This window comes from Blastocystis hominis (genome assembly GCF_000151665.1).
Source record: "Blastocystis hominis, Singapore isolate B (sub-type 7) whole genome shotgun sequence assembly, scaffold_9".
Lineage (NCBI taxonomy): Eukaryota > Bigyra > Opalinata > Blastocystidae > Blastocystis > Blastocystis hominis.
Window position 1 is genome coordinate 75,090 of NW_013171868.1, and position 12,612 is coordinate 87,701.

At 50.5% G+C, this 12,612-nt stretch overlaps 5 protein-coding genes; 2 read left to right on the top strand and 3 right to left on the bottom strand.

The window, feature by feature from the left end:
* Nucleotides 1-2,718: 2,718 nt before the first annotated feature.
* GSBLH_T00006909001 (uncharacterized protein) lies at nt 2,719-3,786 on the bottom strand (the record flags this gene model as incomplete). Its single annotated transcript, XM_013043931.1, has 5 exons — nt 2,719-3,023; nt 3,056-3,161; nt 3,193-3,331; nt 3,361-3,738; nt 3,773-3,786. 5 exons carry the CDS (start codon nt 3,784-3,786, stop codon nt 2,719-2,721), a joined length of 942 nt encoding a protein of 313 aa, XP_012899385.1.
* Nucleotides 3,787-5,123: 1,337 nt separating this feature from the next.
* GSBLH_T00004952001 (uncharacterized protein) lies at nt 5,124-7,530 on the bottom strand (the record flags this gene model as incomplete). The annotated part of the gene is made up of 13 exons (XM_013043932.1): nt 5,124-5,391; nt 5,422-5,531; nt 5,574-5,861; nt 6,179-6,302; nt 6,334-6,389; nt 6,423-6,576; nt 6,607-6,790; nt 6,820-6,844; nt 6,888-7,004; nt 7,038-7,095; nt 7,126-7,205; nt 7,236-7,418; nt 7,450-7,530. The coding sequence occupies 13 exons, from the start codon at nt 7,528-7,530 to the stop codon at nt 5,124-5,126; spliced, it is 1,728 nt and encodes a 575-aa protein (XP_012899386.1).
* Nucleotides 7,531-8,328: 798 nt separating this feature from the next.
* On the top strand, nt 8,329-9,206 carry GSBLH_T00006910001 (uncharacterized protein; the record flags this gene model as incomplete). The annotated part of the gene is made up of 3 exons (XM_013043933.1): nt 8,329-8,343; nt 8,414-8,584; nt 8,616-9,206. The coding sequence occupies 3 exons, from the start codon at nt 8,329-8,331 to the stop codon at nt 9,204-9,206; spliced, it is 777 nt and encodes a 258-aa protein (XP_012899387.1).
* Nucleotides 9,207-10,540: 1,334 nt separating this feature from the next.
* On the top strand, nt 10,541-11,154 carry GSBLH_T00004953001 (uncharacterized protein; the record flags this gene model as incomplete). XM_013043934.1 has 1 exon in its annotated part: nt 10,541-11,154. The coding sequence occupies one exon, from the start codon at nt 10,541-10,543 to the stop codon at nt 11,126-11,128; it is 588 nt and encodes a 195-aa protein (XP_012899388.1). The 3' UTR covers nt 11,129-11,154.
* A 207-nt stretch (nt 11,155-11,361) lies between these two features.
* On the bottom strand, nt 11,362-12,606 carry GSBLH_T00004954001 (uncharacterized protein; the record flags this gene model as incomplete). XM_013043935.1 has 5 exons in its annotated part: nt 12,537-12,606; nt 12,347-12,508; nt 12,039-12,316; nt 11,876-12,008; nt 11,362-11,844 (listed from the first exon to the last, which is right to left on the bottom strand). Exons 2-5 carry the CDS (start codon nt 12,473-12,475, stop codon nt 11,362-11,364), a joined length of 1,023 nt encoding a protein of 340 aa, XP_012899389.1. The 5' UTR covers nt 12,476-12,508; nt 12,537-12,606.
* Nucleotides 12,607-12,612: the final 6 nt, after the last annotated feature.

The following is a 12,612-nucleotide window of genomic DNA, read 5'->3' on the forward strand; positions in this document are numbered from 1 at the left end:
ACTTCTTCCTCTCCACGATTCTTCCGTTATCCTTCTTTGTCTTTTCCTCCTTCTCTCAACTCAAATCCGCTCCTTTGTCCTTCACGCTTCAACTGATTTTGCTTTCCTCAACGCCCGCCTCCGTATTTCTCGGCCTGCTTTCCTTTCGTTATTTCTCCTGGGCGCGTAGAGATCCGAAAGCCGAGCCATGAATAGAGATCGAAGCGAGTCGACTGAACGTGCTCAAAGTGCTCTTCCTCATTCTCTTTCTCTACACGCTGCTTCTCGTTCAAGTTGTTCTCGTCCCAATCAGCCCCTTAAACCACGTGTTCCTCTTCACAGCGACGCTGTGCGCGCTCTTCCCCATTCTCTCCCACTTCCTCAACTACACAAAGTCCGATTGAATTCGTTCTTTCACGCAGTCAATGCATTCGGCACATCTCGTCCCTCTGCATTCTCGTCGTCTCGGCAGCCGTCTGTCTTCTCGCCAAAACTTCCTGGGTCGTTTTCCTCATCGTCATCGTCGGCGCGTGGTGCTTCGCACAGTTCTATTACACGCGATCACTCAGCGTAATCGCGGTTTTCGAGTGGGACGTAGCTCTATCTCGGGTTGGCCGGGTGTTTATTCGCATTGGTCGTTCGAGTTGTAACACGCGAATTCACCAGCATTCAGTTTTCCACTCATTCATTCGCTCATTCAATTCGTAGATTCTCGCTTCCCAAAGATTTCTCGCAGACCCTCATGCTACTTATCATCACGTTCCTCGCGGTTTCGCTCGCGATTCCCGGCGCGTTGCTGCATGAGCGAAGCCCAGGACTGCTGAACGCGCTTTGTTTGGTGTCTGGAATCCTTTTACACGTGATCGAATATTGCCTGATCAACACACACGTCGATTTCTGGCAGAGTAGTTCTAACAACACAGCTCTCTCTCTCTCTAGTGTCGATCGAGCTTTATTCCTTCTCCTATATTCTTCTCACTTCCTTCATCCTCTTCTTTGTCTCGCTCAAGTTTCGATTCGATCGGGTTTTGACGTAGACTCTATTCGGAAAATCGATTGGCTCCTTGGATCGTTCGACTCCTCCTCACCATTTCGATCAGCAAAGCGTGTCTCCTTCTCACAAACTCCATTTCTGCAGAGCTCTCCATCAGCCTGTTAATCGTGGTGTATCTCGGTCCGTTCTTCCATTATCGTCGCGAACCGATCCACATTCTTTGGAACTTCGCGATCGTTGTCGCCATCGACGTTTTCTCCTTCGCTGGCCTCGTTCGCTATTTCTCCAATTACGTTTCCACGCGCGTGGCGATTCTTCTAACGCTCTTCGTCGTCATCGCAAGCCTGTTCTGTCTGTTCTCCGTGTTTACCGTCAACACGCCAATCGAAACAGCGACGTTGCTTCGCAGAATCAACATCCTTCTCGTGGTGGTCGGGTTTATTCTGCTCGTAATGAACCCCGATTTCTCCACAGTCGTGAGAGATTTCGACTTCAGTGAGAGCGAATCGCCGCTGATTCATCCGCTCCTCGCTTTGTCGATCGCGATCATTCTGATTTGCTGCTTGATTCTTCACGTGTTGCCGTCGAATTACGCGATCCATTTATTCACGGTGCTCTCCATCGCAGTCTCTCTTTCCATTTTCGTTTCGTTCTCGTACTATCCAGCCAATCAAGTGTTGCATTTGCTCGTCGGTTTACTCATCACCGTCTACTGCCTGCTGGTTCTACACGCCGAATATTCGCTGCGAATGCCGTCGCTTCTCACGCAGACCGTGGGCAAAACGATTCCTTTTTTGTATCATTGAACTATTGAATGGAATGAATGAAAGGTTCGGAATGTGGATTATTCTCACCGCCATGCTCATCATTGTGAGTTATGCCATTTACTCCTACTATCCGCTCAAAAACGGAATTAGTAGACATCGGAATGGCTTGATCATCATAGATTACTTAACGTACACGCTGTTCGCTTCGTTGTCTCTCACCATTTTCATGGAAGTCGTTTTTTCGCTCTTCTTCTACATCCGTCTTTCTTCCTTCCCCTCTTCCCCCAAAGTTTCCCCGTTTCTCCATTCTCAAATAGACGAACTCCGTTTTCTCGTCTGGAGAAATGAAAACGTTCTTCCCGATAGTGAGAACGATCAACGACACGTTCGTCGTATTTGCGTTTCTTTCGCTCGTCGTGTTGGCGCTGCTTCTGCCCTCCTTCGAGCCTTATTTGCTCTATTTCCCGCTGATTTTGCTGCTTTTATCGGGACGAAGTGACCGAGAACAAGCGTCTTTGCTGGATCGAGTCGTCTCGCGCGTTCATTATCTGATCCTCCCCTTCGTTTTCACTTGTTTGATTCGGTTTGTGAGGGAATTGGAGGAGATGCGATCGCCGATCAGCAAGCGGAAAACGGATTTGCTTTACTACTTGTTGACGGATCGGAAGGTGCGGCAGATCCGCGAGATTTTGTTTTTCTGCGCGTGCACGCCGTCGTATTACGCGTCGTTCTGTTTGAGCCGTGGGTTCTTCTATTTGAACGAGATCTTCATTACGATCTTCGGACTGTTGTGTGTGCTGGGAATCTTCGGCGAAACGCCCTTGATGCACGTGTATTCGATCGTGGGACTCGTTTCTTCCGTCCTTCAATTCTTGTATGTGAAACGAAAAGAGAGAGAAAGCTCCAAGTATATTTAGTAGTGTGTTCTTTCCCTGTTGGATCCAACAAACACTCGACTCATTCCTTCTACTACTACTACTACTTCCAAATTCGAATTACTCCGTCCATGCAGCTCGTCAGCAGCAATTCTTCCTTCTCGTTTCCAGTCACCACCATATCCGTAATCGCCTTCGGATGCACTGGATGCACTTCGCTGCTTCTCGACGACGTCGCGATGTCCCTCTTCGCCTCCACGCACTTGCAAACCGTTCCTTCCATCTTGTAGTAGTCCTCCACGCCGCTCTTCTCCACGCTGCACACCGTGTACGACGGCTCCGACTCTTCGAAGCTCCAGAATCGCACGCAGCGATCGCCTCCAGCAGTCAGCACATAGCTCGGATCGTCTATCTGTTACGCTTCGCTCCTCAGCGTCTACAAGGCGAGTAAGAGTTCAGATAGGGCGGCATGACCATCGCGTTGATGCTGTGTTGATAGACGGGCATGTGGCTATCCACCAATCCGAACGTCGATTCGTTCAAGTTCTGCACTTCACGACCTGGCTGCTCGCTCTACCTTCAGCGACACGTGGTTCAATTCCACAGCGGACTGCTCGCCGACCTGCAGCGAGCGGCAGCACTCTCCCGACTCCAGATTCCACAGATACACGCGGTTATTTCCGCTCGCGGTCCACAGCGTCGGAATGGACTCCAGCCTAGAATCAACGCGCGTCCTCGAGGCTACCGCTGGCCCAGGCGAGTTCGCGTGATGGAGGCCTGGTCGGACTGCTGCCAGAGATTAACGAGCAGCGGGTAGCGCATGTTGTACACTTGGATCGATCCGCGCGAAGTGGACGCCACCAAAATCTCGCTGGCGCTGTCTGGAGGTGAGGAGCCGAAAAGAAGCGAACCGTAAGCGAGGCTGGTGATGACTCCGAGCGAGCTGTTGACGGGAATGCGCGTGACGGGCTTGTAGACGCGGGAATCGACGAGGGAAATGGAGTTCATCGAGGCGTAGAAGAAGCAGTTCTGTCGCGAAGAAGGCGCGCTCACCGACGTGATCAGCGAGGATTCGGTGAAGGAGAACTCCTGCTCCTGCGAGAACGAATCGTCCGCGTGCGTTCTGCGCGTCAACGAACAAGAAAAAGGAAGCGAACTCGATGTTCAGCATCAGCAGATGGCCGTCCGCCGTCGAGTAAATCAAATGCGTTCCGTCAGCGCACAGATGCATATTCGTGATCCCGGCGCTCTGCCTTCACAAAGGAACACTATTCCATACCACGTGGTTGATCACCAATCCGCTGTAATCGCGCCGCGTCAGCTTCCCAGTGTCCAAATACCCGATTTCTCCGCTTTCGTTTCCCCAATACACAATATTGCTTCCCTACGGTCCACTCAACCCTCCAATTCCCACGGGAATCGTCGCCAAATGCGTCACGCTGGTCAGAGATTCGGTCTCGACGCATCGAACCAGATCTCCGCTCGGCTGGTAGCGATTCACATCTACCCATGACCCCCTTTTTTCATCGCAACTCTTTCCAATATTCGGCACATACCGACGCGTCGGCTTTTCCGGCGATGTCATTGGCTGATTGATCGACGGGCGTCGCTGGTCGATCCCGACTCCCGCGGGGATGTACAGCGATCCAGCGCGCGACTTGGTTCGATTCAAAGCATCGTCGCCCATCATGGCGAGGCGGACGCGTCTTTGAATGGCGGCGGCGCTGGCTTTGTCGGCTTCGAGCTCGTAGCGGATGAACGATCGCATGTACATCTGCTTGGTGAAGACGTCGGGCGTGACCAGGTCGGTTCCCATATCGAAATCGAGCGTGGCCTCGGCGATCATCACGTTCATCTTCTCTCGGCGACCTCCGTTCTGCCGGTCGCGCTCTTGCTTCTCGACGCCCTCGGCATTCTCGGCCTCCTCCAGCTGCGTGTAGTCGAGAGGAGGGTGGAGGTGGACGGTGAGCGCGTCGCGCGTCCAGGGAAGGTAGAAGACAGGGCAGTCGTAGTAGTCCTGGATGAGTCGAATCATCATCGCTTGGGTGGTGGGCTTGGGATAGACGCGCTCCATCAGAAGCAGGCATTGAATGACTTTCTCGCGGATCGCAGGGTTGGGATGCAGAAGCAGAGGCCGCTATTTTGATCAGCACTCTCAATCAAAAAAGAAGTACGATGGTGAGGATGATCGCTTCCGCCGTCTCTTTGGGCAGAACGTTTTCTTGGTCTTCGAGCAGCGCGACGAAGACGGAGAGGACTTTCAGCATGACCATGTGGCGCATGCTGTACACCGAGTTGATGATCACCGTCATGAAATCGGTGAGTCCGTTCGTCGAGCGGCGATAGAGCAGCGAGAACGCGTCGATCGCGAGGAACTTCACGTAGAACGACGGCGAATTGACTTTGGCCATGAACGACGTCGCGATGATGTCGAAGAACATTTTATACCCGAAGAACGTGTAGAAATCGTCCATGTGCTGGATGATCACGCACGCGATCTACAATCGGTCAACCGGCGTTCTGGACGCTTACCGCGGGAGACTCCTCGTCGGAGTCGCTCAGCGCGCGCAGCAGACACATTCGCACGCTATCGCGCAGCTGCTCGATGTCCTCGCTGTAGGAACTGGCCACGCTGATCTTCGTCTTGTCGGCTTCCTGGCTCTGCGTCTGGGCTTCGTAGATCTTCTCCTTCTGCTCCACGTTCAGCAATCGGCGGCCTGACAGAGCGATGTCCGACAGACACTCCGCCACCGTCAGCTTCACTTGATAGTCGTCTCTAGGCGTCACGCTCCCGCGGGGATCCGACTTTTCTTGGGCGGCGGAAATGGCGGGGAGAATGTACGTGGAAACGAGGTTGAAATCGGAGCGAGGAAGCGTGTGGATGCAGTTCAGCACGCTGGTGATGCATCGAATCGCCTATCCCTCAGTCTTGTTTCCTTCCCCCACTTCACTCATCACCGAAGCATATTCCGACGTGGGCGAAACGGGTCTGCACGCCTCCATGAGCACATTCACGAGGTGAGGGAGAATGCGATGCAGCACGACTTCGTCGTCCAGATAACGGCTCAGATCGGTCAGGAATCGCATGGCGTAGATCTTGCTCACCGCGTATTTCACGCTGCGCAGCGACGCTGTCACCAGCGGCAACACCAGCAGAATGCTCTCCTTGCCGAACGGCAGCGCGGGAACGCGCTCGTCGACCTCCTCCTCCACTTCCAGCACATGATCTCCCATCGGCGTGGGCGTCTTCGCGAGCTGATCGTCGTGCGCAGCGTCCTCGCCGCTCTCCATGCGCTGCTTCAACGCAGCGATGCTCTTCTCGAGCGAGGCCAGTCGCTCGCCGATCTTGCTCTCATACCCGTCCAGATTGAGGCTGACGCAGCGATTCGGCGCGGGCTCCGCGGTACTCATCCCGCGCACTCGCTCCAGAAGCGACTGGAGACGCAGCGCGTAGTGCGCGTAGCGCTCTTCCTTGCTGACGTTCCGCACGCCCAGCATTTCTACGCGTCACCCGCACGAAATCGAAGAGAACGCTGCATGATCTCGGTGTACCGACTCAGCACCAAAGCGATGCGAGCGTCGCTTCCGCAGTTCACGGCACGCATGGATTCGCGGAACAACGGATAGACCATGGTGCGGAAAATCATCGGGAATACGCTGTCGTCGTTCGTGAAGCGATTCAGATATCTGCTCTTCAATCAAAAATCCTTTGGAATACTGCTCGGCGGAGCTTCGCTCCTTGTCGTTCTTGTTGATCATCGCCTCCACGAGCTCCTAAGAGGAATCGATGTGTTTCTGTGTCCCTACTCGGATTTTCTCGTCCGAGATTCGGTTCAGAATCGGGCTGAGATCCACGTCTTCGGATCGATATCGCAGCAAGGAGCTGAGATCGAAGAGTTCTTGGCCGTGGGTGAAGATCTCCGCGATGACGCAGCCCATCGAGAAGATATCCGAGCTCCAGCTACGGGAAGCTTCTCTCCGAACTTCCTACTGGATATCGCAGGGCTGGTCAGGAGGCAGCGTTCCGTCGGTGTAGCAGGGAGGATTCGCGTTGGTGATCTCGCCGCTAGGCATGACAGAAATGAAGAGAAGCGACATGGGATACTGGACGATTCGCTCGGGGGCCAAATAGCAGGCGTGGCGCTTTTGCGAGGTGAAGAAGTAGGAGAAATAGGCTAGGGTTAAAACGAGGATAGAGACACACTGTAGATGTTGTCCTCGAGAGAGAGCTGTGCGGGTTTGTAGTAACCGAAATCCGTGGAATGAAGGAACGCAGCCAACAAAAATATGAGGATATGTTAAATACACCCAGCCCGTAGAGGTCACGACGAAGTTTTCGGGCTTAATGTCACCGTGAGACAGGTTCTGGCTGTGCAGCTGCTGCAATGCCTAAAAAATCATCGAGAATAGACCACATCTTACTTGAAGACCCTGGTACACGATCCAGCGCTTTTCAATATCACTAGGGAACGGGCGAGAACTAGAAATGAATGGAAAAACGCAGATCTACTTGAGGCGAGCGTCTAGGCAGCTATGAAAGTAGGGTCGAACAAGATATTCAGTCTGGGTCTTTTCATCAAAGAAAAAGCGCTAAAATGAAATATGCAAAATACAAAATACAGTGAAAGGAGCCAGATTTGGTTGTTCGATCGGATTTAACTTCGAATTCACATAATCCATATATTTTTCGTGCTGGCGGAGGGTTTTTACATCCGAGGGCACTTGGAATGCCTTAATGACCATGTATCCTTTCGGATTTCGAGCAAGTCCCGTTTTCATATACTTCCCATTTCCAATTTGATACTACAAATAACAGTACTAAAAACACTCCGACAGGAATGAGTTTCCCTTCTGATGTAGTGGTATTGGCAATACCACGGGACTTGGTTTTTGAGTAGATTATAATATTTCCCATTAGAAATACACTCTTTTGTAGATCTTATACCCCTAATTATTTGGGTCGAATGATCGCAAACTGTCCCGATTCTTGGAAAACAGAGAATGGTACTTTCTCTTCTATTTGAAGTATTTCAGTGGAAATTAATCGTGATAAAATGATAGTTGGGTAGTACATACGGATAGAATTTGGTTATTGTTTAATTGTCGTATTGTTAGTGTTGAATATATGTGAGATAAGGTGGATTGTAGATTGTGAATGTTAATAGGGTTCTATCTTGAGAAGTGTGGAGTTTTGTAGAAATAGGTACTTTTACTGGAGGTCGATAATCGGATGCTGACTTACCTTCAGAAGATAGTTGTAATTTTGAAAGTGATATTTATATTTGTACTGAACAAGGAGATTGGTATGTTATATATGTACAATGGAATAAACAAGAGTGTGGAAACACGAATAATACAAGAACTAACTTGTTTCCAGAGAGTTTCCCATATTGTTCCAGGAAAATTGGTTTTGTGACAAGAATCAGCAACAAAGAGAAATAATACATCAAAGCCAACCTATTCCAAAACAATACACGACCCTTGTCTAACAACTTCTTCCAATATCACTTAGTAATTGTCCTCACACACAATGAAAATACCAAATACATTACAGAAAGTGAGTTTTGGAATCACATTATTCCTCAAAGTTTAGTTCATGTCAAAAGAAGGTGCGCGAGGACGCGTCGGATTGGCAAATGGTGGTAATACCTGCTTTATGAATGCCGCTTTACAGGTAACAACCTAACACTTTTTTGTCATGGAATAGTTGCTCATGCACTCTCCCGAGGTGATAATTCCCTTTTTAGATACTGAAGAAGACCCGATTGTCTTTGAGTGACGAATTGCCTTACAACTAGGAAGGGAAAACAAATGACAAGTATAAAATCGTGCGAGAATTCGCGAAGTTAGTCCGGAATCATTACACAACCACATCAAAGAGTCAGAACCCTCAGCAGTTTCGTAAAGCAATGAAAAACATTGCGTCCTATCTCTGCGACGGTTCCCAACATGATTCCCACGAGTTATTGGTGAGTTTGCTCCTTCGAGGTGATTTCATAGAATTTTGTGCTCCAAGGGATTGAAGAGGAGCTTAACAAGCCGCAAGAGGGAATAAAGTCTGTGGAGAGCAACTACATTCCTCAATTGCCCGAAAGCGACGAGACGGATTCCCTAATCTACGACAAATCGGTAGAATGGTGGGACCACTACAAGGCCTGCAACAGCAACTACCTCACGGACGTGCTCTACGGCGAGATCTGTAACCGCATCCAGTGTACCAAGTGCAAAAAAGTACTCATTTCGCTCTCCACTGATCCGCAGTGCATCTACAACTACTCCGCCTTCAACACTCTCTACGTCCCCGTCCAGAAGAACTCCGTGACGCTCAAACTCACGCTGGTTCTGCAGCTCTATTCGCAGAAAGAAGACGTGGTGAACCTTCTCTACTTCACTCTCCCGCTCTCTGTGAAGTCCAGCGACCCCATTAAGGTTCTGGACATGCGGCTGCGAGACCAGCTCTGCAAGCAGAGCGACTCCTTCCATGAATCCTCCATCGATTTTTCGGAATTCCTAAAATGTAGCCGAATTGTGTACTTGTTACGAAAGCAGGTGAAAGGGAATATTGAAGTATGGGTCCGGTTTGAATCATGAGGAATAGTATTCTCGAATTGTCGAATCGACGCTCGTTTCTGAATTCGCCTCTCCGAAGTCGATTTCGATTCTTGCTTATTTCGTGCCTCCCACGCAAAAGAACTCCATCCCCGTGTTTCTCGACGTCGCTCTCTTGCAGCTCTTACAGCTAAACGGAAGTTCGTCCAGCAATCCTTACGAATGCTACAAGGTTCGAGCGAACACCGTAACGATTCCTCTCTTGTTTTGTTTCGCACGCACCGACTCCATGCGAACTGTGTGGCGTCGATTTGAGCGACTGCTTCGGATTTCCGCGGGAAACCGACTGTACAGTAATCTGAGCAATCAGAAGGCGGCAGGCCAGTACGATCGGGCGTACGCCCAGGTGCCGATTCCCGTGGATTATTTCGAAAACAGTTTGTTCTTCGACGTGGAGGCGGGGAACGAAGAAACCGAAAATGGGGAAACGGAGAAGAACGAAACGTCCAATGAGGAGAAAAAGGAGAACGATGCTGCAGAAGAACAAAGCGAAGAAGAAGAAGAAGTAGTAGAGAAAACCGCGGAAAATGCAAAATCCGAACCGAATTCCCAAAACGAAGCGAGCCAATCAAACAGCGAAGATCCTTCCAAAGCGAACGAAACGCCCCAAACCGAAGAAACTCCCGTGCCTAGCGAGCAAACCAATGCAGAGGGAAACGGAGAAGAAAACGTGGAAACCTCGGTTCCCCCGTTGAAGTTTCCCCTTTTATTTGCGACGTCGCTGAGCGAAATGAGTCAGCCGTTCTTCAATTTCTCGTGCATGCAGCGCATCCCGCGGGAATCTTCGCCTGTGATTTCCTTGTTTTCGGAAGTGAACACGAAATCGGATTATCGCTGTGTGCTTCTTTCCGCGACGCTGTCTTCCTCTCAGATTCCGAGTTTTTTCGATTTCGAAGGCGTGAAGAACAAAAACGAGGTGGTTCTATCGCTGGTGAAGGCGGTGTGTTTGGAGCCCTCGCCGGTTTGCTACGCCGAAGAGTCGCTGGAGGGAGATCGAAGGCGAAGAGACGAGACTACGCAGCTCTCTCTGTACGACTGCATCGAGCTGAAGAAAACGTCCTCTGTGCTGCTTACAGGATCGAAGTACTCTCCACTCTTTACTTTTCACTCTTTATAGCACTTGTCAGCAATGCCATGATTCCAATACCCTCGAAACCACACCCTACTTATCGAGACTTCCTCCTCTTCTCCTCATCCAATTGAAGCGATTTAAGTATTCCGTGAACGGCCGATCGCGGCTTGGGAAGCAGAAAATCAACACCTATGTCGACTACCCGCTGGATGATCTGGACATGACCGAGTTTCTGCTTCCTTCCATGCGGAGCCAGCTTCCCTCGCCTGCACAGGCACATTACCGATTAATAGGCGTCGTGAATCACAGCGGAACGGCAGATTTTGGGCACTATTACGCGTACTGCAAGGACGAATACAACGCACAGAACAACTGGTTCGAGTACAATGATTCGTCGGTGTCTGCGGTGCGCGAGGGAGAAGTGGTGAATAAAAACGCGTATGTGCTGCTGTATCGCCGTGCTGATCTGGGTTCGGAGATCTATTCGACGATTAGTTCGATGAAGATCGCGGCGGGGAAGAAGACGGTGACGATGGAGGATATAAGGGAGAACTTTTTGAAGGTGGAGAATGAAAAGAAGCTGGGACGCGAGCGGAATGACGGCGTGGATTGCGATCGAAAGCAAGGCATGGAAGTGCCGGACGACGATGTGGAGAGTCCCAAAGCGAAAAACGACAAAGAAGCAAGCAAAGAGGAGACGCCAAGCAAAGCAAGGAAGTCGAGTCAGGAGCAGGTGGAAGGGAAGAAGCGGTTATCCAAGCACGAACGCGATCTTCTGAAAAAGCAACAACGCGAAGAGCGACGAGCAGAGCGTCGATCGCAACGAAGGTGAGGAGTGTGTTGTTTGTTGTTTGTTGTTTGTTGTTTGTCTCAAGAAACACAATACACAACCATTTCAGAATGAATAGGTTCACTTGCTCGACATGCTTTCCACTAATTTCACAGTCGAGAACACCGTGGCGATCACCATCAAAAGGAATGCAGCAATGCCTAAAATGACATGAGTGAGGACCTGTCGCTTTCGCATCGTCGATTTGAACACGGAATAATGAATCACCACCGGGATCAAAATCGAAGTCGCAACGAACGCAAACCCGCCAAGTGCGCATTAAGGGCCCCTCCAACCCCCTCAACCTCAAGGATATACAAATTGATGACTTCCCCAAAGAACGGAAGCACGTAAGAAATGAAGCTCAACGCTCCGATCTGCAAGAAACGAATCAGCAGTCGCTGCCGATCGCACACAAAGAACGTGTTCTTCGTCACCGGGCAGTTCTTCTCCAGCAACTCCGACGTGGAGCTGAGCAGCACGGGCTGCGAGCACACGCAGGACACCCACATCAGCACTTTAATGAACACGCCCCAGCCGCCGTTGCCCAGATTAGACACGATGTTGTCCGCGATGTTCCAGTTGTTCGAGGCGTCGCCGCCGGAGGAGAACGCGATGGTGGTGGGCACAGCGAAGATCATGTACACCGCGCACACGCCGAGAATGCTCTTCATGGTCACGCTGAATGTCTGGGGCTGCTGGGCGCGAGCTACTTGCTTCTAGCGGTGAGGGAGGAAGGAGAGGAGGCACGAAGTAGGTGAGGAAGCAGAAGTTGTAGCCGAGCGTGTAGGGAGCCACGCCGAGATTCGCGAAGAACTCTTTGATGCCGCGGCTCCAGAGAAGCTGCGGATCGAAGTGAATGGAGTAGGTGGAGAACCCGAAGCTGGGAGTGAGAGAAATAAAAAGAGAAGACATGACGACCACGACGTAAGCGAGAATGAGCGTGAAAATGCCGAACCAAGACACGAAGAAGAGTTGCTTCGTGTTCCGGATGCAGCACAGCACGTAGCAGCACAGGGTGCTTACAATGTGGAGAATCAGGTCACGGATCGTTTTGTTGCCGAGGAAAGACTCCGGCCAGGGAAGATCCTTGATGAATTCGAACATGCTGATCATCGTGCCCAGCATCACGCTCCAAACGGTCATGTAGAAGAAGACCAGGAAGACGTAGTAGCCGTTCATACCGTAAAGCTAGTGGTGACGAAAAAAACAAACACAAACTTGGTACATCAAGTTCGCGTAGTCATTATCGATTTTCAGACCACCACGAATGTTCAGATTTCGCTTTTTTAATCCTTCGTTGGCTTCGATAAGGTAATGTGTGTTGATAATGTTTGCAAAGGTAACCATAAAAAACACGATGATCGCCGGAATAATTCCGAGCTACATGAGAGGCAGATTCGAATAATACCTGCGTAATGGTAAAGGGAATTGTCAGACAGCCAGTACCAGTTACGGTCTTGACGATGGTGACTGCGAACTATAAA